This window comes from Triturus cristatus, chromosome 2_1, assembly GCF_964204655.1.
Source record: "Triturus cristatus chromosome 2_1, aTriCri1.1, whole genome shotgun sequence".
In the NCBI taxonomy this organism is placed as follows: domain Eukaryota; kingdom Metazoa; phylum Chordata; class Amphibia; order Caudata; family Salamandridae; genus Triturus; species Triturus cristatus.
Window position 1 is genome coordinate 1,039,996,600 of NC_140581.1, and position 22,252 is coordinate 1,040,018,851.

The 22,252-nt window shown below is 41.8% G+C and overlaps 1 protein-coding gene across 1 annotated transcript in view; it reads left to right on the top strand.

Moving 5' to 3' along the window:
- The first annotated feature begins 260 nt into the window (after window positions 1–260).
- Window positions 261–22,252, top strand: part of IBSP (integrin binding sialoprotein) — a 64,611-nt gene continuing 42,619 nt past the window's right edge. Inside the window, exons 1-2 of the mRNA XM_085635354.1 lie at window positions 261–321; window positions 20,882–20,948. Of these exons, the coding sequence (XP_085491480.1) occupies window positions 20,895–20,948 (54 nt within the window). The 5' untranslated portion in view covers window positions 261–321; window positions 20,882–20,894. The remainder of the gene's footprint in view (window positions 322–20,881; window positions 20,949–22,252) is intronic.

Below are 22,252 nucleotides of genomic sequence, written 5' to 3' on the forward strand. Positions count from 1 at the left end.
TTTGTTCACTTGAAACAAGCTCCAGTAACCGAGCCTTTCAAACCGAGCCCAGGCCTTCAATTAGAAGTAAGGAAACACACTTGTTGGCAGCACAAATATACCGTAGGTAAATCATGTGGCCAGGGAAAGTGTTTAGGTTTCATGGTTTGGTGGTCGGAGTCCACTCAGTGACATCATCCCGAGAGCGTTCTGATTGGCTGGAGCTGAACAAAGCAGAGTTTATATTGCACAGGGCACGAGGGATGTCGCAGAAGGAAGAAATCCGTGCCTCTTCACTCCGAGGCTTCCAACCCACGCTGCCAGGAGTCGAGCTGCAGACAGGTACCCGTGAGAATTTTTTTATTTATTCATAGCTTTCTTTCACAGATTATTTTGTTTCAACGTCTATATTTCCTTTTAATTCTAAACTAAAACGGGAATGTATTTTATTCTGTTGTTCACTTTTATCAATTTTCTTAATATGCAGTGTTTAGAAATGTGCAATTTCTGAATGTATAAAATCCAATACTGTGGCCCATCCAGGGACCCCCCCATGGTCGGTGGCTTTTGCTAAATAGTACGGATCATGTTGGAACATTAAATACAATTCATATGATTTGTTGAAAAGTTCTTGTATTTTTACCCAAAGTGTCTATTTCGAGAAGTACACTTCCCCGTCCCCCCTCCACCACCATCCCAAATATTCATGGTGTTAATATTAAAGCAGGCCACAGTGCACTCTAAATGGTGATTCGATGCGAAAATTTCACAATGTGATTCGTGAGGCGTAGAAAGAGAGAGCGCACACCTCTCAGTTCAGGAAACCATGTTGGAAGTGACACCCAAGCCGACGCTGCTCTTGAAGCGCTTTTCAGAAGGCTCCTGTGTGGGAACTATAGCTGCTTTGGGAAGCCATCCCTATTCGGTGTCCTCCTTTCCATAGCCTGCTTTCAGTCTCAGTGAAAACAATGCAAGTGACTTGTGAAAGGTTCCAAGGCAGAGCTCTCTCGGCCCCCTTCAGATTGGCATCTCCCCTTCTACAGTTGCCTGGGAAGCTGATGCTCCCTGGAGGTTGAACCATCTGAAGGTGGAGCCACCGAGGGTCAGGACAAGCTCCAAATATGGGCAGCGGCGTGAACGTCACTTCAGTGTTCATGTCCGTGATGAAAAGGGGCCCTCCCTCAGCTACTAACATGGCGATCTTGGGCACTCTTTGTCCAGAATCCAGCAAAAGTACCATGGACAAGACAAACAGATAGGAAATTAATATTCTTCTTGCAAATCAGCCGGGTGTTTGGTGAACCAAGCAGTTAAGATATGATTTAGGAGGCGTAGCTACCATTGGTGCAGCAGGGGCAGTAGCACCGCAGCCCAGAGCCTTGAGGATCCCATTGAATCATGAGAATTGCTGTGCTTTACTACCCCAACAGCAGGCAAAGGGGCATTTTCCTTGCTTTGCACCAGGGCCCATGGGGTCTTTGCTATGATTTCTACAGCAACGGATTTACTAATACATTCTCATTACACACTAATGTTACAGACTGCGATGCTCATTGGTCAATAACCATCCACGCATGAGCACACAGGGCTGAATTTTATGCGCTTCCTGCGTTTACTGCTAAGTTTGGTTCAGTTAATCAGATTGCTTAAAATGTGGGCACTAATTACCGTTATCTGTCTTTAGTGTGAGGTCAGTGATAATGACTTGAAGCAAACAGAGAAAGTTGGCATGGTTATATCCTGTGCTATGTGATATCGGAGGATGGATAATACCAGCCTTGTTGCCCACTGGTGTTAAGCTTTATGTAAGCTCAACTTCATATTTGGACTATAATTGCAGAGAGGGAAATTCATAGTAGATAATGCCCAGTGCAGAGGACAATAAACCATGTAAAAGCCTGAGCGGTGGGCAATAGCGCTTAGTTATTCCAAAATACCTTTAGGCACATTGAATTGTGCCCAGTGTTTCTGGCATGAAGAAACACAGTTCTTCGTTTAATTCTTTTTAAATGTGATTTATTTTGTGGCAAAATAAGACAGTACCACATTGGCGAATTGTTTGGACAGGCTTCAGACATTTGCAAGTTGGCCAGTCTGCCATCAGTTGACAGAACACTCCAACTATCCTGGACATTTTCCAGCAATTCGAAAAAAGCCTTGACTTATTTTAGTGGTATTTGCATTTTCCTCACCATAAACCCTTGCATTGCCTTCATGAAAAGAAGGAGTTTTAGTACACTTTCACCAGTACAAAACAATACAAATCAGCATTCATAGTTTGTGCAAATTATTTAAATATGTACATGAAAATGAGAAAAGAAGCAACAGAAGCTTGTGAGCAAAGACTAAAATAGTGGCCCCTATTTAACTCTCTCAGTTACCATCTTCTCTAAGCAGGTGGGAGGTTGAGGATTGGTGCAGTGGGGGCGGGGTTTGAAGACAGGAATAGGCAGGGTCGCAGAAGGAAGGGGAGAATACGGCTGGGGGAAGCATTACATGCTCACCTCAGACTTAAGAAGGGAGATGGCAAGGCCTAGGCACTGGTATTCGGCTGTACTTGCATTCCAATCCCAAAGTAATGTTTAAATCGGGTCTGGTGTTCCCGCACTCATGATATCTGGATGCGGGAACACTAGGCCAGTTATAACTGGGTGAAGCAGTATTCCATTTGGGGATACCCCTCCCCTCAACATAGAATTAGGTTCAAGTGGGGATCTTGGGATGTCAAAGGAGTTGTGAACAACTCAGATAGAAAGGCCGTGGGCACGGCTGGACTGGGAACCAAAACCAGCCCTGGAAAACAGCTCGGCAGGCCCCCGGGGACAGGGGTGCTAGTTGGAAGCACTATCCCCGTCTCACCACTGCCACTTTTGTTACAGGGGGCCGACATGGCAGATATGCACCGGTAACATAAATGCCCCCCCCCCAGGGGTTTAAAACCGTTCCCCTTTCATTCCAATCCCGAAGTCATTTTTAAATCGGCTCTGGTGTTCCCGCACTCATGATATCTAGATGTGGGAACACTGGGCCAGTTATAACTGGGTGAAGCAGTAGTCCATTTGGGGATACCCCTCCCTTCAACTTAGAATTGGGTTCAAGTGGGGATCTTAGGATGTCAAAGGAGCTGTGAACAATTCAGATAGAAAGGCCGCGGGCACGGCCAGAGTGGGAACCAAACCAGCCCTGGAAAACAGCTCGGCCAGCCCCCGGGGGAGGGGGTGCTAGTTGGAAGCACTACTCCCGTCTCACCACTGCCGCTTTTGTTACAGGGGGCCGACATTGCAGATATGCCCTGGTATCAAAAACGGCCCCCCAGGGGATCAAAACCGGCCCCCACCCTGGTGGCTCACCGGGGAAATACCTGGTGCCCGCTACTGCCAGTCTGGCCCTGGCTGTGGGTCTGATGTAGATTTGGGTAGTAATGGAAAAACATATGATTTTTGGAGTAAGTGCCATATCCAGATGATCATTCAATAGAATCTCCTTTACCATAAGGACAAAATAGGGGCAGGCATTCCATCGTAGATTGTCCTCTAGATTTATCATTTCCTCCAGAAAACAGCAGATTTCCGGTTACTTCTGAACTCTATGTCAAGCTCTGAGGGTTGGATGGGTGGGTCGGGAATTCCTTAAGATCCAGATACTAATATAAATATTGTTAACTCATACTTAACCTTCCTTTGAATGGTAAATCCCAGGAGTGTTCTCCTCTAGGATCCAACATCCTAGCTTGTTGGCACTTTTCCACCATGATTGGTCACTTGTTAGAAAATAAAGTACAATAGGAACATGGATTCTGGATTGAATTTAGAGACAATCATTTTGTTTAACATGGAATCTTAGACATTGTGAAGTTCATACCATCCTTTAGAAGAGGGGCAGATGGCAATCAACAATTTCAGCATTAAGAAGCAACTTGCCTCAATTGTTCCATCAAGATTGGGTGAAAGGAGATTCTTTGAATTGGCTTTGAATGGTAGGGGCACAACATTTTTTAGAACAATATTTAATCCATGATATTCTGGTACTGTACCCCAGAAAGACGGGCGATGACCTTGTCCAGAACACTGTGTTTGGGTGTATGAGATACAAGTCACTAAAGAACTGGGCTGTCTCACATAAAAAGAGTTACAATAGAGCCATGAGAGATGACTTCCCAAGCAAGTGTGAAGTGATTGACTTAGTCGATTGTGAATACAATTATAATACCAATTGTTTTTGATTTTTGAGAAAAAATAGATCACTCAGTAGTGAAATTAAATGGTGTGGACAACAATTTTGTTAGGTGAATCTTCAATGTTCCTTCCTATTCTCAATAAAATAAACCTTTCCTTTGATTTTCAATCAATTGTTTGCAAACAATGTTAAAGAAGGCACGTTGTAGATATCATAACCAGACAAAGAGGTTCTTTGTTTAGGTAATAGCAAGTACCATCCCCAAGAATAAGGTGCAAAAATATCATCAACTGCAGTAACGTTTGACAAACCACTATGTTTTTATTCTAACACATTTTGTTCACATAATAAAAGACATACTAACAACACAGTGAAAAAACTCTTGTTAGATTACATTTTGATGCTGAACTAGTGAGAGGTGTGTGCATGAATTTTGTAATTTTGCTGTTCTGAAAATGCTGTGGGCCCGATTCACAAAGGGCCTCCGCACTCGTGGTGGAGCATTCGCAGTTGTGGCTGCTGGGGCCTGCACTCACGGGGCGCACCACAATGGGTAACTGCAGTACGGAGGTCCTGCTACGACTGCTAGGCCTCCACCATGACTGTGGAAGCCCTTTGTGAACCGGGCCCTGTGTCTTTACAATACTTGACTATCAATAGGAAATGCACTTAACAACAGTGTGGGCGCGGGGGACTCTGTAACCTTGAAACCCCCAAACTCACCTCAATCAGAATGCACACACATTTCGATGAATCAGAGACGGTGTTAAACTTCAATTTTAAGAGGCAATGTGTCCCTGAATTATGGCATTACCCAACACATCAAAAATAACAGAAAATATAGTCAATTAAGTAAAAAGGCCCACTTAATAACTAAGTTCTAGATCAGAGGAATAGTTAACGGGTTTTATTACAAAATTCCAAAGAAAGCAAATACAAAGTCAATGCCATGGGGGCTTTCTGTGAATAGGGCTCTGCTGAGAAATGAAAAATCAAAAATTAGTCTAAGTCTCAAATGGGCAGTAGAATCAGAGGAGATACTGACTACATCCCTAGAAAAATAGGAATGTCTCTGTCTCACCCCAACTCAAGGGGTTTAATCATTATTTTTGCATATGAAATTAACAGATCTGCAGAAGCACTGTGTTGTGAGCAAATGCATAATTTCATCAGCAAATCAGAGTTATAAATCGTCATATTGCCTTATCACCTAATCACTGTCCCACTAGATGAAAAATTATTCTTCACCTTCTATTCTAATCTTATATGGAGATGCTAGAACGTGGGTGCCCTTACAGGGATTACCTGCATGAACGCATGGGAGGCCAGCGCCCTAGGTATATTTCGCACACGCAAGCAACACAAGGTGCGGACTCGCTTTCTCTCCCTTGTGGTGCTATTATCCAAACGCAGCATCGCCATGCACTGGCGTTCCCCCACCGGCCCTCCGCTGGCGGCTTGGGTGGGAGCTACACACAAATGGGCGGCGGCGGAGGAGGAGACACTGCGGGAGGAGGAGGTGAGAGGGGTCCGCAAGAATCCTATCTCCATGGAATGGGCCATGTTATTATATCGTTTCAAGCAGTTAACCCCAGGCGAGGACCCTAAAGACGACACATCCACATTGCCATCCCTGCAAGCGCAGTCTCAAACCTTGACCCAAACCCTAACCGACCAACCCCGTAATATTCCGATGACATGATCACATGCAAAGCAGCATTCTTGGGTATACTATCACAGTTGCAGGTCGAACCTAAGAGGAGGTGCAATCGCGAGTCATAGAGGCGCCGCACCCATACGACAGTTTATGCACTCGTCTGCGAGGACCGGATTTGAACTTCCATGCCCATCCCCTAGTTTATACCTGTGTTACACCCCAGTTCAAGTGACATATTATATATCAGAGCCCATAGGGTACACACATCGTGATGTATTTGATCGTTTGTTTTCCTGGCTGACTCTCCACCAGTCTATGCAGATGATACGTGATGCCGCATATTGTACTATATGGCAGAATTGCTCGATGGATCTGTATAATGTACAGTATATAAAATTTGAAAATGTCAATAAAAATATGTTTAGAAAAAAAAAATGGAGATGCTAGAACAAACTCAATACATAAACGACACTGCATTACATGAATGAATAGGGCTCAGTGATCTACCAGAAAAACCTTGAAGCAATAGTTACAGTTTTGTAAATAAACCAGAGAAAGTTTATCGAATACATCATGAACAGTGACAATGGAAATAAACAACTAAAATTTTACTTGCCTACTTGCTGCAGAAACGACAGGTGAGATGTTAAGGGCGAAGACAAGAGTGACAAGGGTGCCATTAATATTGAAAAATATAGCAATCAGGCCAGAATTGAGGCTTAGTTAACACAGATTCAGAAAAACACACTTCTACACATCATAGAAAATGTATTTGAAAGGCAACAGTACTATATCAGTGTGTACATGTGTAATCAAGTGTGAAATTACATTCTACACGTTGCTCAGATCAGGAGGTAAACAGACTAGCCCTTGTAGTCACTCTGGGGTCCTGGGTTAAAGATGGGTTCCAGGTCCAGTTCTTCCTCTCCAGGGAAAAGGGCAGCAGGAAGAAGGTCAGCACTGCAAGCCAGTAGTTCTTCCAGGGCAGCAGTTCAGCAGAGTGACAGTACTTTAGCAGAACAGCAATCCTTCTTCTTGGCAGAGTATCCAAATATCCAGATGTGTACTGAAGTGGTGATGTCAGAGGTCCAGTTCTTATACCCATTGGTGCCTTTGAAGTGGGGGAGACTTCAAAGACGGGTCTTTGAAGTGCACAGAGGTCCTCCCTTTGTGTATCCACAACCTATACAGGTGTAAGTGTGAGGCTGTGCCCAGCTCTTCCCTTCCATCCTCCCAGGATATCCCATCAAGTCACACCTAAGCTCCCATTGTAGGTGGCTGTCTAAGGGGAATGCACAAAGCCTAGCTGTCACCCACCCCAGACAAGTGTTCGGAGACAGGCAGCAGGCACCAAATGGCTGAAATAAGAAAATGCTAACTTTCTAAACTTTCCGAGCAGGCGGAGTGAGGGGTAGGTTACCGGCGATTAGACCAAGGCTGAACTGACGTCAATAGTATTGACATATCCTCTGCCTGATTTTTGACTGAACTAAGTAATTGCCCTCATTGGGTTGATCCACTAATAAGGTACCTCATTGCTAGGCTTTTCGAACCAACCACTGTGTAGATAGTGCAGATACACTTATGGTCCTGACAAATTGCCATGTGATCCTCCAGACACATAAGGCAAGAAACATGTTGACCACTTCTTTGTAGCCACCACTGACCATTATCCCAGTGGTGACACACCATTGCTGTTTTTAATTGAGACCAGAGGGCTCACTGATTAAATTCAATTTGGAAGCACCACTGCAGCTCATTTTAGTCTTCCCCGCTCTATCCCTTCACACATTACATTTACATCTACACCACGAGACCCTACACCCGCACTGCACCTAATGGGTTGAGATAAAAAGATCTCTGATAAAGAGCCCCTCATAGGGTGCTCGTCAGGCATTGCAGCACTGGCCTGAAGAGGAGGATTCCCTATGATGAAGCATGACATCCAGCCGGGTGTGAGGGCCCTAGTTCCCAAATTGGGAGACACCCTGTTTCCACCCAAGGCATAGGGTGTTAGTTCAACCCAGCCTTTTTCTCTCCCCCTCTCCCCCCACAGGAACTGCATACCACGTTTGCTAACTTTCTAAAAGTAGCATTTTCAGAATTACAATTTAAAATCCGACTTCACCATAAGTTGTGAATTTAAATTGTGATTCTAGAGACACCATACTTGGGGGTCAAAGCACGTCCCAATTGGAAATTACACTTATAAAATGAAATACGGTAATCCCAATGTTAACCTATAAGAGGGGTAGGCCTCACAGTAGTGACAAATTAATTTGAGAGTTTTTCACTACCAGGACCCTGTGGGTTACCTAGGGCCTACCTAAGGGTTGACTTATATGTAATAAAAAGGGAGTTTTAGGCTTGGCAAGGGGATTTCAACGGCAAGTTGGTATGGCAGTGCAAACTGCATACACAGGCTTTGCAGTGGCAGTCCTGAGACATTTTGAAAGGGCTTCCTAGGTGGGTGGTATAATCAGTGTTTCAAGAACACTAGTAGCATTTGATTTACATGTCATGGGCACATGTAGCACACTTTACTAGGGACTTATAGGTACATTAATTATGCCAATTGTGGGTAAGTCAATGTTGCTATGTTTTAGAAGGAGAGAGCACGAGCACTTTAGCTCTGGTTAGCAGTGGTAAATTGCACAGAGTATTGAAGCCAACACAAACAAATCCAGCAAAAAGGGGAAAAGGAAGGCACAATGTTTGGGGGTGACCCTGCAGAAAGGGCCATTTAATAACACAACCCTCCTCCAGCCTAAAGCCAGGGTAGACTAATCAATACCTTGATGGACTTCCCTGCTTAGGCGATATAACTTGGACAATGGCCCACTGCTTCAAGGGCACTTGTCAGGTCTACACGTCACTGCAGAAAGGGCCATTTACAACACAGGTTAAAAACATTATTGACTTCCACACCCTGTGAAAAAGCTCCCAGGGAGACAGGGGTAAATCATTTTCTTTTTAAAAAAACAAAAACAAAATTACAAAATTTGGGAGCTTTCTCCTGGGCTTTTGGAGTCATTATTGTTTTTTTCCTGTCCCTCACTGTCAGTTTTTCTTTATTTTTGACCAAAAACAAATAGTAAAATATTTCGTGTAGGCCTTCAAAACTGACAGAAGCCATACACCAAACTTTTCAGTACTTTGAATGGCACCACCAAGAAAGAAAACATTTTAGTGAGGGTGTGAGGAAGTATAAAAACAAGCTCCTTACCACCAAATCCTCTTTCCAGTCTAAATACATTAACTTATTGAATAAAAAAAAAACTTTCAAGATATTACACAAACTCACTTGTTCCAAGTGAGTAACCCGGGAGATAGAACCCTCCCAAACTTTGTTTGATTCACTCAACACTTTTTTCAGTGAGAACAATAAATCAATTAGGGATAGCATGACAACCATTTCTTTGTCTCAACAACCTGGGGAGAATCTGGACTGTGGTGCCATTAATTTGCACTCCTTAGTACTGTTTCTCCAGCTCCAGCATGAGACCCTTATTTCTTTCATGCATAAGGTGAAATCTGTCTTCCTGCTGAATTCGTGCCCCCTTACCAGTAACAGCCGACACGGACTGGGGCAGGTGGGAGGAAGGGGAGTAAGGGAGTTTAAAAAAGAAGAAAAAAATGTACTTAATTGCCACATCTCTCCTCCGTATCTCCTCCACCGTATTTCCCCTGGGGCTGGAACAGGAAGCACCCGTGCTCCCCTGAGCCAATCACTACAATGCAGTGTTGTGATTGGTCTGAGTACCATGGTTTGGCGCTCAGCTGGGGATTGGGAGCCAGGGTATGTTCTCTACACAGGCTGTAATGCAGCCTGCATGGAGAACATGCAGAGTGTGCATGAATGTTTGGCCGGCCGAGAGGGCTGGCCAAACATTCATGCACACTTGGAGTGGGCAAAGCAGTGCTTCCCCTGCTATGCTGTCATCAGAGAAACCCCGCCCAAAAACCTGCTGCAGCAGGAAAACATAAAATGACAATATCCTCGAGTTATTATCATTTTATGTTTCCTTTATTTCACTGCAAAGCAGTGGGGTGACGCTCCAAGGTCTCAGCGGAGGAGCCGCCGCTGCCCCTTACCATTAATCCCTTCAATGCGCATGACGGAGCGGTTCCGTCATGCGCGTCGTTTGCGCTGTGCACATGACGGAACCGCTCCGTCATGGCCCCGACCGCGCACAGAACCTTCAGCACAGCGCGGAAATCCGCGCCGCGCTGAAGGGGTTAAGTGAGCTCTGTATGTCATAACACCCAAACCTCTGTTAGACTTTTTGATTAAGTGACTCACTCAGGGCATTGTCCCTGACAGATTTAAAGTAGCTGTGATACTTTCTGAAGAAGCTGGGTGATGGTCCTGAGCTGCTGAGAAATTAATGCCCCTTTTAACTTCTCCTGTACTCAGTCAAATGTTTTGAAAGTTTTGTTACCTAGGAGCTAAGCAGATTAATGTATTCATCCAACTTTCTTCATCCACTGTAGGCTGGTTTCGATCCAGCCCAATGTACAGAAGCAGTGATGGCTTCTGTCCCTGATGATCTATGATGGGAGCTGGATTTGGGACAAGTGTCTGAGCTAGTTCTCCTAGATTTATTATCCGCCTTCAAAACGGTCCACCACATACTTCTGCTGAGTTGTCTGAAGGTGGCTGGTCTAGGTCAGTCTCTAAGTTGGATATCCTTCTTTCCAGAAGTTCACACACAGGAAGTGCAGGTTAGCCTGTTTTCTTTTTCTAAGACCCATGTCCTCTGTGGGGTCATCCAGGACTCAGCATTATCTACTTTGCTTTTTAATGCTTTTATCAGTCCATTGATCTTATCCCTAGCTAATCATGGTTGTAGATTCTACAGCAATGCTGATGACTATCAATTCATCCTCTGGCTTGAGAATACTGCCCAATCCCATCAGGAATTTCAATCTATTTTGATGCAGATAAGACTAAGCTGGTTATTCTCAATCACATATCAGATCTCTAGGCCAACACCTAGTGGCCCTCTGAGCTCGGTGCCCCTCCTGTTCCAAAAGCATCTGTAAGAGCCCGGGCATCGTGGTAGTCAATCAATTGTCCATCATCCCCCAGATTTCAGCAGTCATGGCAAAGTGCTTTAGCCTATTGAAATCCATTAGGAATGTTTCTCTTCTTTTGTTACCAGAGGCTTTAAAAGATGCTATTGCAGTGGTAATTGAGCAGCTCTTGAACCATGCAAACTCCCTGTATTTGGGTCACCCTGCAACTTCTTTACACAAATTACAATCCATTCAAAATACAGCTGCGAGGATAATCTGTAAATTGCATAGATATGCACAAATCCCTCCACTGCCTTAAGAAACCTTCACTGGCTCCACGTCAAACAGACAGATGTTTTCAAAATGGCTTGTATTGTTTACAAATCCATACACGACAAGGCCTTAGTCTTTGTAGCAAGCAGAATTATGAAGTATGTTCCTCCTTGACCTTGCAGATCCTCTCTTGCAAATTAGTTGAGAAGTCCTTGGTTCAAGCAACAGAAAGCAAGGGGCAGGAGCTTCTCTGTCCTGCCCCCATCCTATGGAACTCTCACCCTTCCTTATCAGGATGGAACCAAACAGGACGTTTTGAAAGCCTGGCCGTTTGAGTAACATCTTGATTGGCCTGAGCCCCCTCTCCTCTCCCTCCTGGTTGTCACAGTACCAAGGAAAACCTTAGGTGTACGTGTGCTCTATATATTTTCATAACATAACAAAACATAACATAACATAGCATAAGGCTGGTACATTTCAATGTACAGAAATGACTGCAGGGCTGGCAGCTATCTCTAGATTTGGTGAGCTGAGTACGCTTGGAATGGCAATGCCATCCCGACAGACCTTACTCCGGCCGCTAACCGCTAAACCAAGGTAAAGGTCTTCCTCGCATTGGCCCACAGAAGTTTCAAATTGCCAGATATGCCAATAGGTTCTAACTTGAGAAAATGATTCAGCAGCATTAGCTTTCCTGTGAAATGTGCCACTTAGGGTGACGTGAGGGACCGTTCACCCAAAACATCTGATGAATCCATAGGCATTCTCTGTATGTCTGAGATCACAGTTAGAAATCCAATGTACTGCACACAAAACTCCTGTTGGGTCTAGAACCACTGTTGAAAAAGAATCCCATTTCACTTACACATTAAATATTGTCTCAACAGAATCTACTGGTACAGTTCTAAAGTTTAATGACTGAACTTTATTGAACTCTTGTGCAAATGTGCAATGAGGAAGCCATGCCTTCAGTAGCCAATGTACATATGCTAATGCCTAAGTCAACTTTCTATAACTGGTACATAGGGAAATGTGTCATGTTCACTATAGACCTTGAAAGACTTTACTCATTGGAAAAGGCAGTCTACTGCACCCACAGCAGCTTTAGCCTTCTTTGAGCACCCATTCTACCACAATTATTGCAACAGTCAATGCTCATCCCATCTGTTGCCCAGCAGGTGTCATAAGCTCAATCTTTAATGACGTCGTGCAGTCATAACTCCTCTACTACACTCATCATTATAACACCACCAACTGAATAACCTATTTACCCAAATCCCATCTAATCACATAGTCAGTCACAACTCCTTACACACTCACATGGCAATCACTCAATCTACCCGCTACCAACCCATCACTCTCTGGCCATGCCATCACACACATATCACTTACACTTACAAGAACAACAAAGTGATGGGTGAAATGCTTGAATTAATCTCATCCACTGCTAATTACTTGGGCAGCATTCCATTCCATCATTTTTGCCCACTAACTCCCTCTTGACAGAGACAAGCCATATGCAAATGAGTCTTGGTCCAAAAGGAACAATCCAACCCAAGCACATCTGGTAGATTTTAATTTCTCAAAGGAAATGAAAGCCTTCATAAAAAACACAATGTGGGCAGCCACATTTCAGTTACTACACATACAGAAGATATGATCAAACTTTGGCTTTCACACAGGCAAGACACTAAACTTTGTTGTTTGGCTAACTAACTTTGCTATTGCACCTCCCTCCTTGTAGGTCTCCACCAGTTTTTTTTACATCATTCAATAAAGTTAAACCTTTCTCCACAATCTCTCAGAAACACCTTCACTTCACAATACTGGCACCGAACTCACTGGCTGTTGTCAGAAAGCAAAGCAAGATTGAAGTCCGGCAAAGCCATGAATCGATCCTCCCCATATTACCTCTTCATAAGTCAGGAGACTTCAACTCAAAATCTACACTTAGCCACCAAAAGCCACCTACATTCAACCAAGACTCCCTATACAGCATCAAGATCTCATTTCTTTCATATACTTGGACCTGTACACTCTAACACTGTCCTGGCTCACATGTGGCTAAGGCCTGTATTGATTCTATTCAAAGCCACTCACTAGAAACACCTTTTCTTAAAGGAATCATCTTATCTAACAACTTTACCAATACAACCCTGTTGCTATAAACTTGTAAACATGTATACGTGGTAAAATGTGTAATGCCATGATAAATTTATGAATTTTCATCGATCTTTCATCTTCCAACACCCACCACAGCCCTCCCGAATCTATATGCCACCATTCAAAACCTTTAGGTTTCTAAGTACTGTCTTACTATTGCTATGTACAGCATTAGTTCTTCAACTAAATGTACATAAAATAAATAATAAATATGGTTATTTAATAATGGTCGACATTACTTACCCAATAACTTTGAAGAAATGAGTCTGAATCTAGTTCATAGAACACAAGGTAAACATGCATTATCAACATTTTCCATATGAATGCTGTTATTGGTTCAAACATTGGAAGGCTCAGCTCTTGTTTTTTAACCATAAGATGTTCCACTAGCTGCAATCCTGTCTTTCCTGGATGCCTTTTCTCCATCCTTCTGAGAATCTTCTCCTGTCACAACATGCCATCATCATATGGCATTTACAAAGCACTAAAGCCATTTTAGGGCACCCAGAACAGAATGTTCACACCATACGTTTAATTCTAGTGCATACATTTGATTCATTTATTTATGTAGGCAGCCTTATAGAGTGCAGCTGATCTGGCTATTGGGAAGATTCACATATACTATACATATCAAAGGAGACATATAGAGGGATACAATGAGAACCATGCATTTACAACATATTAGATAAAATACTAGGTGTGACGAAGGAGGTGTACTTCATACAGTGCTTGTTAAGAGGTAAGCAAGCTGACAGTCCATTGTGGCAAACTCCCCAAAAATTGCACACTCAGCTTGTAGGATACATTGGCACAATAGGGACAGGTGTCTTGGGGTGGAAGTACATCTAAAAGGAAAGGGATAGGAAGATAGTGGTCAAGCTGAACAGGTTAGTAAGGAATTATGTGAGCTGGGTAGGGTTCCCTTTGACCAATCGCAGCTTCGGTCTTTTTACTAAATAAATGCCCTGACCTGAAGATGAATGGATAGTTCTATACACTTTTGATTTAAACTAGACTTAAACATGTACTATAATCAGGGAGGTGACCACTTGAACACTAGTGCTCACCCAAATAATGAGTCAGTCGGCATAGCAAATTTGAGAACTAGGAAAATAATGGTGACTATGAATGTGAGAATTATCACACAGTAACCTAAATGCCAACATTTTGACCAGACATAAATATGTCCCTCTGATATGTTAAAATCTCTAAATTACTACATCTAGCACAATCCGCGTCCAAAATAATACAGGATAGGATTCATTTGCTGTTCTAACTCAAGTCACAGCATGCAGTACTTTAACGTGGGACTAGGTGCATTTTCCATTTTTTGGAAGGAGATATTTAGGTATGGTTGATACTTTGGTAATCTACTACTTTGAGTGTACATTTGTGCAGTGTATGTTTATGAGTGTTTGTGTTTAAACGCATTGGAAATATTAAATGGAAAGATTGATCCTTTGCCATCTTTAGTGTAGGGCTTCAGTTTGTTATTATCACAAAAAAATGTAAGTCTGGAGTTAGTAATGGCTGCATGGGCGCTCACTAGACCATGGGTATTTATGTGCAGTGCCTGTGGATTTTGTGCCGCGTGAGCACCTGTGACAAATGTTAGTAAATTATTCCCCCAGGGTAACTAGGGGTTGCAGGGTGCAGGAGTTGCCCCAGTATCATGCAGTCAAGAGTAAAACGCCATAGAAGGGAGAACTACCATAAAAACACCTGGAATCTTCTAGTCCATGAGGTTTGGAGATGAGCAGGTGCTGAGTTTATGCAATGCGCTTGTGTGTGTGGGGGGGGGGGGTGAGGGAGGATGATGGGGGATAAAGGGGAAGAAAGGGGAAGATTTTTTTTTAAGTATGGGAGCTTATTGTGCACCTCCCCGAGAGACAAAAACTGCATGAGTCTTGGTGGCTGGAGCAGTAAAAGTCTCGTGAGATTATTCTGTCTGCAACGTTACCCCATCCCAATGAGGTAACTATTTGAGCTTGACCTCCCGCCATTGCTTTTAATGGATACACGTCTTGCGTTTCTTCTTAACAATTCATGCAGAGCTAGGTCTGACAAAAAAAATAAACAATGCTGAATATGCCTCATTCTTGTCCCTTATGCCTATATCACGGTTACTGTCAAAGCATTCATTAACATCGAAATTGAGACAATTGTGCTGTGGCTGGTTTCCCGCTCCTGGGAAGGAGTGGGAGTTGCTTGGCAGAGTACACTTGCTCTTGTCCCATGATGCATTGCAGAGCTCGGTGGCTGCATGCCATGGCACAGGGGTAACACCACAGCAGAGCTGCTCTGGATGGAAAATAAACAGATCAGAGCATGAGTAGGAAAGGGACAGAGACACCATGCACTTCCAGAGGTGTTAAATAATCAAATAGCCATTACATCCGCTGAAAGGCCTCAAACTCGCAGTGCAGTAACTCGTACAGGAATCAATAGGATTGTGTAAAATCAATATGTTTTTCCACAGTTGGTAGACTCCATCTCTTGTTCTTAGTTGCTTACTATGCTCCATAAAGGTTTCCTCTAAATTGCAAACGAGGATAAGCACAAGCAGTATATGTCAGCTGTTGTATACGCTTCTGCCCCAGGCCATCTAAATTCAAGATCCTGAAAGTCAACCGTGAATATAGAAAAGGTCACCGGAATCTCCCTAGTAATTATGTAAGCAAATTCAAATAAGAAAGAAGTGCCCACAAAGTTTACTAAAACTCACTTCATTTTCGAGAATGCCAGAAACATTTCAAGGATAGAGAAAAATAAGTGAACTGCGGTCACGAAATGTACCCATGAACGAGGGTCGACTGTCCTACAGGCAAACCGGAAGTGTGAGAATGGCCCCTCAAGTGTCAGTGTGGCTGTGCGTTGGCTAGTTTTGTAGTTACAGGGGGACAGTTTTCTCCCTTTTTGTTTTGCTCTTCCTTTCTTTGAGTCAAAGCCAGATGAGGAAAAATATGTCCCATCTTCAAAAATGAGTGCCTTTGGGTCCCACCTGCAACCACCAGCTCAAATTGAACACCAGTTCCCGTCTTTACGGGCACATACTTCTATCAGCATCTGTAGCGGCAGTCATTACCGCATCACTGTATGTTGTCAGCCTGAATGCTGCCCCACAATTCACTTTACGAGATGCCATTGTGCTCACTTGCATTCTGCACCACTCAAACCACAAGCTATTACAATGGTTCTTTGGCACTCGCTCAGAGTTGAAAGTCAAGCAGCCAGTGTCAGCATTTTAAAAGAATTTCCACAATTCTGAGCTTTCCATTGCATTGGAGTCTGAAAGGCCTGCTGCTTACAATACTCCTAGAGTGGGCTTTGGACAGCCCCTTCAAGCTTTCACTTGTTTGAGCGTGCCCCATTCAGTCACTTCTTTGCGACAGCGTCAATCACATCTTGGAGCAGATCAGCCCTGGGGAGTATGCTTGTCTCACCATCACGCTGTTGGCTGTTTGGTGCATCACTCAGCCTCCCAGTTAGTGATTCTTTTGCAATGCATTAGGAATATCTTAACATCTGAAGTATACTAAATCATCACACTTTTCATTACAATCAAATCATCAGCTCATAAATACATTGCATGCATCCCTTTTTCAGTGCAGCTGATATTCTTTTGTCAGAACTCAAGTGCGAGCCTGACCTTGAAATGACCATATTATTTGGTGTCCTTTTACAGATTGGGACCACTAGACCCCAAGATGACTGTCCTAAAGTCTTGCAAGATCAACAACAAAGCCACAATCTTGCGAAACTTCAGGATGCCATCTTGGGTTGGACTGACTGATGTACCACCAATACTTGTTGAATAATCTAACTGCTAGAAGGTAGCTGTATGCCTTTACCATGGATCACCATCCTGCCTCCTGTGGCCACTTTAAAAGTTTGATCTACCCTGAGCACCCCATCACATTGCTAGATACATATGTTGCAATAATGTGCTTATTCATCCTTCTCAGTGCTTACCTTTTTTCTCAATTGAGCTAATGCCCTCAGATAAAAACAGACAACATGAAAGAAAGACAACTCCTCTGAAGTGTCTGTATGACAAAGTACCATACTCCAATTAGAAACATGAAGCCTCAAAATGAGGTAGAGATGTCTCAAAACTTCTCAATGTCAATGTTTCACATACCGTGCACAAAACCCTAAAACTCTTTTGTGGAGCATGTGGCCTAACGCCTAGCATATCTGTCCTTTGTACTGGGGTAAAAGATTCTAATCCTAACCTATGATCAATGTCCTGTGATTCTGGGAGAATTGTTTAATCTCCTCATACCTAAACATATGTAACGTTTGGTCCTCTTGTTAGTACACTAATGCTCAGTCCAAGTTCCTGCTATGTAAAACTACAAAGACAATTACCTAGCAACAGGCATAACACCAATCCATCTGCTAATCTAGTTTTCTCATAGATACAGACAACAGAAATAAAAAGTAATGTGTCATCAAGGCTCATAAATAATTTGGCCAGAACGAAACTAAGAACCTTTCAAATGAACTGTAACTATATATGCAGCCAATTACCATTAGCAAAGTCAATTCGTCTGGCTTTAATATGCTTCTTAGGCATGCTAAGAAAGGCATGCAGACATGGGGGAGTAGTTTGATTACGATTGCAGTCCCCGCACTCGTGGTCGAGACTTCGCCCATAAAAATATCAGGAGTTGTAAACATACCACGCGTAAAACTGCTTTGTGAATTGCAAAAAGTCGTAAACTTAAACAAAAGTGAAGTTTACCTTTGTGAATCAGACACATTCTCTGTACATGTTTAGGCACATTGAAGACATACTCATAGGCTTTGCCAATGCTACCTGCACCATTTCTGTGTCATTACCCCCGGTTTCTCATATTTTGATGCCTTTCGATCATGAAACCATTTGGACTTCTAGTAACAGGAGCATATCACCTCTTTGTAAAACTTCTGCCACAATATATTTCTTTGATTATGCTCCACCACTCTCTTCTTGCCCCAAGCAGAGTCACAGTTTCTCCTAATGGTGTGTCAAGGAAATCTGCAAAAGACATTGTGTCAGCATTCTTTTCTACACCCCTCAAAATAATCACAAAGTATACACAAGAATACTGTACTTTCTTGTTTTAACCCCTTCAGTGCCCATGACGAGATAGTCTCGTCATGGAGCGCGGTTGCGCTGTGCCCATGACGAGACTATCTCGTCATGAACCCCGCCCGCTAATGAAACGCCCGGCACAGGGCGTGGAAAGGGCGGGGCACTGAAGAGGTTAAAAAATGCTATTTGTGTGGCTATAGGTATTGAACTGTTACGTCCTGCCAATCAAGCTGCAATTGCTGTGGAGCTTACAAACTGTGCACCCTAAACAGGTTGCTAGTACTGGATCCCGCTTTTATATAGTTTATAGGTAAAACATATTGCATTTGTCCAATTCAGTGGCACCCAAAAATGTTTTTTGGGATACAACGAAAGCTGCAATTATTTTGTAGGGGTGCGAGTTTGTATAAGTTACACTGCACATCAAGCTAGAGAAGAAAAATGTAAACTTTTAAAACTAAAAAGAATAATATGTCACTTTAATCATGATACACTGCTCTGTTGTGTCAACCGATCCTGTAAAAAGGGGAAAACAAGAGGTAATTTTGCACAACCACAAATGTTCTTTGTAAATCGCTTTGCATGTGCACGCTTGCAATAACGCACACCTGCATTTTGGGACCTTCACAAATAAATCAAATGTATTGTACATACTTCTCTCCCACTTTCACACTCACTTAAAGAACAAAGGGAATGGCACAATAGTACAGTAATCAGATTGGTAAAAATGATGGCATTTTTGGGATATCTTAAATTAATTTCAGATTCTGATTCATTTTGTGGTCAGTATCCAACATAAGCTTAAGCACTTAAAGTTCCCCTCACTTTATTGGATGTTTATTTGGATACCGTGGAAACTAATCTTGTAACAACACAATGGCATTCTTAAAGTTTTTACTATATATAAATGGTTGGAAATGAATAACACTCATCAAATAAAACAAGAATTACTAAGAGATAATAATTAATTTAATATGTTGTGCTTGTATCAGATTTAGAATGGTATTTGGGCTAAACTTCAGCCTACTTCTTGTGCCGTCAACACTCCTTAAACACTATTATTTACATACAATAGGCTATTATGGACACCTTGTGGACTGAATAAATTAAAATTGTTAGTAGTAATAGGTGTTGGATAGGCTCAGTAACTAGCTGAAGGTAGACTAATACATATTAATTTCCCATGCCCTTCTGTTACTAATCAATTCTAGCTTAAAGTTTGGTCAATAATGAATAACATTGTTAACACAAATGTTTTGTCTTCATTTTTAAATGTAATATGATGTAGTTTGTGAGAGGGCTAGTCGGGTTTAGCTATGAGTAGGAAAGTTACAGATTTGTTATTAGTCAATGCTTTTAGGAAAATTACTTTTAATTGGAAAGATGCTAATATTTCATTACACTGAGCATTGTGCAATCGTGCATGTTATTATAATCCTACACTCGATGGAGCACATGTGTCTTCCGTAAATTCAGCAGTTAAAATAAAGTTATTATTTTTCACCTTAACATCATTTTTTTCCAAACCTTGTAATGCATGTACCATTAGAAACAAATATTAGCAAGATTTTCCTTGATGAGGAATTATAATTTTTCCAAAAAGTTTATTCCTGAGGGCTTAGATTATGTATTACAGTTATCTACATTGATGTTGATATTCTATTCATGAATTTCTTTAATATTCTTATTTAATGTGCCAATTGGTAATGTATGTTTGTTTTTTTGTTTTTATTACTTTAATTTTGAAAACATATATTGGCCTATCCTCTATTTTCAGTTTTCTACTTTTTTATATACACATCTTTATTTTTTTAATATTAAGTTGCTACTCTATTGATTAACATGTTGTTCATTACATTTTGTAAATTAACATGGTTAGGGGAGCATTAGTATAGTCTGCTTTAATATATTAATGTTATTACCATTTATGCATCTGTTTTGCTGATAATATTTCTGGACAAATATTTTATTTAAATTTCTACTGAACAAACTAACAAATAACAGTATACTTAGTACAAAACATTTCTAGCATTCATACTGACTTTAATCATAGTACAGGTACCCCTTTGCATCAATGCTATTACCGCAAGCAAGAGGCTGGTTGTATTTATGCACAAACTAATGGGAAAACATGCAGAACAAGTGATACAGTATTAGCGCACAGTGTACCACACACTTTACCCCTTGAGTTGAACTTGGACGCAAAAGCTACAACAATCTTCTTTAACATTAATTCAAATTAATCTTACAATTCATATGTACATCTAAACGGTAGCAATTTCCTCATGCAATACAAAAAGAACCATATGCCAACTCCCATAAGAGGATTCCAGGCTGAACACTGAACTGCCATAGGAAGCATTGATTTTTAAATCACCTTTAGCTATAGAGGTGATGCAAGAAATGATCTCTAAGTCAAAAGTACATGCTTGACTGAAAACACTAGTCTAATCAGCTTTAATTGAAAACGAAGATAAAGTATTCTTATTATGAACAGACAACACTGAACTCTGTCTTCTGTTTTATTTTTTTAGGAATCTTGGCAACATGAGGACTATCATTGTTTTGATCCTCTTTATTGGGGCAGTTAGCGCTTTCTCGGTAAGTAAATCAATCTATATATTATTATACCGCATCCTTTTGTTACGTGTACCAATCAGGAAATCATTTTAGACAGATTAATTAACAATTTGCCAAATCATGAATATTGACACCAGGGTGTGTGTCTCTTGCAGCATCTGTTACCAATGTACCAGACACTACTCTTAGGTCCTGATTACAAGTGGCCAGTTATATTTCGATCCCTACATAAACAAAAACACCTCTTTGCACAGGATTGTAATTATATAAATAGTGCGGTGTTATTGCACCCTGTAATTACTGTGTGTACCTAAGTCTGCACCTTCCATTAAATTTCGTGAGGTCAGACCTTCTAGAATGTAAAAAAAGACATGCAGAACATGCAGAGTTAGGAGCTGTAAACACCAAAATCTGCATGACATCTGCCACCAATTCAGAACAGGCGATAAATATTTCTTCTAATATATTCTAAACATATCAGTGTCGTGTTTTATTGGGTGTGATAATTCCCGTAACCAACAAAGGGGACTTTAATTAGGTTTTTAATGTCTTGAAATCATCTGACTCAGTGTGTCAGTGAAGCATTTTTGACCCTATTTGATAGACATTTTGCTTCCATTACTTTTCATTTACATTTATTTTCTTGCGTCTTACATTAGAGGCCAATGAAGTCTTCAAATCCCATTGATGTCATCTTTTCAAAGCATGTACCTTGGTGTTTTTGTTTTTTGCCTTTGCCGCCATTCATTCTACGTGATCTGCCAGTGCTTGTTTGCTCTCAGTGCCCAAGTTCTTTCCCATTGCTCTGGAGGACGAAAATTATTGTTTTTGATGCACAGCATTGGGATCAGCTTCCTGTGCTGTTTTGGTCCCACGATCAGATATGTCTTTGAGAAAAAGCTTTGAAGACCTGGCTCTTTGATTCTTAAATTTAACCCCTCCCTTTCCCTAGTATTAGGCTCATTAGACCCAGGACATCTTTTATGTATTTGCTTGCTTTACAAATCATAAAATCATCAAAATCACATCTTGACAAATCGGTGTCTGGTCTCCATATGCCCTCCCATGTTTTCAGAGCATTTGCCTTTTCTGCCACTGCTACCATTCACTGATTTTTTGAATCGGGCCTGGTGGGTTAGTGGACTAATGCGTCTACTGTAAGGGCCTGTGTTTGACCTCATGGTCACAAGTTCAAATCGCAGCGCGTCCATTCAGCCTTTTATCTTTTTGAGGTCGATAAAATAAGTTCCATTGAGTTGGGTAACAATGAACACCTGTTATTCAGCGCCAAGATACCTGTTTCGGTGATTGTGTGCTTTACAAAT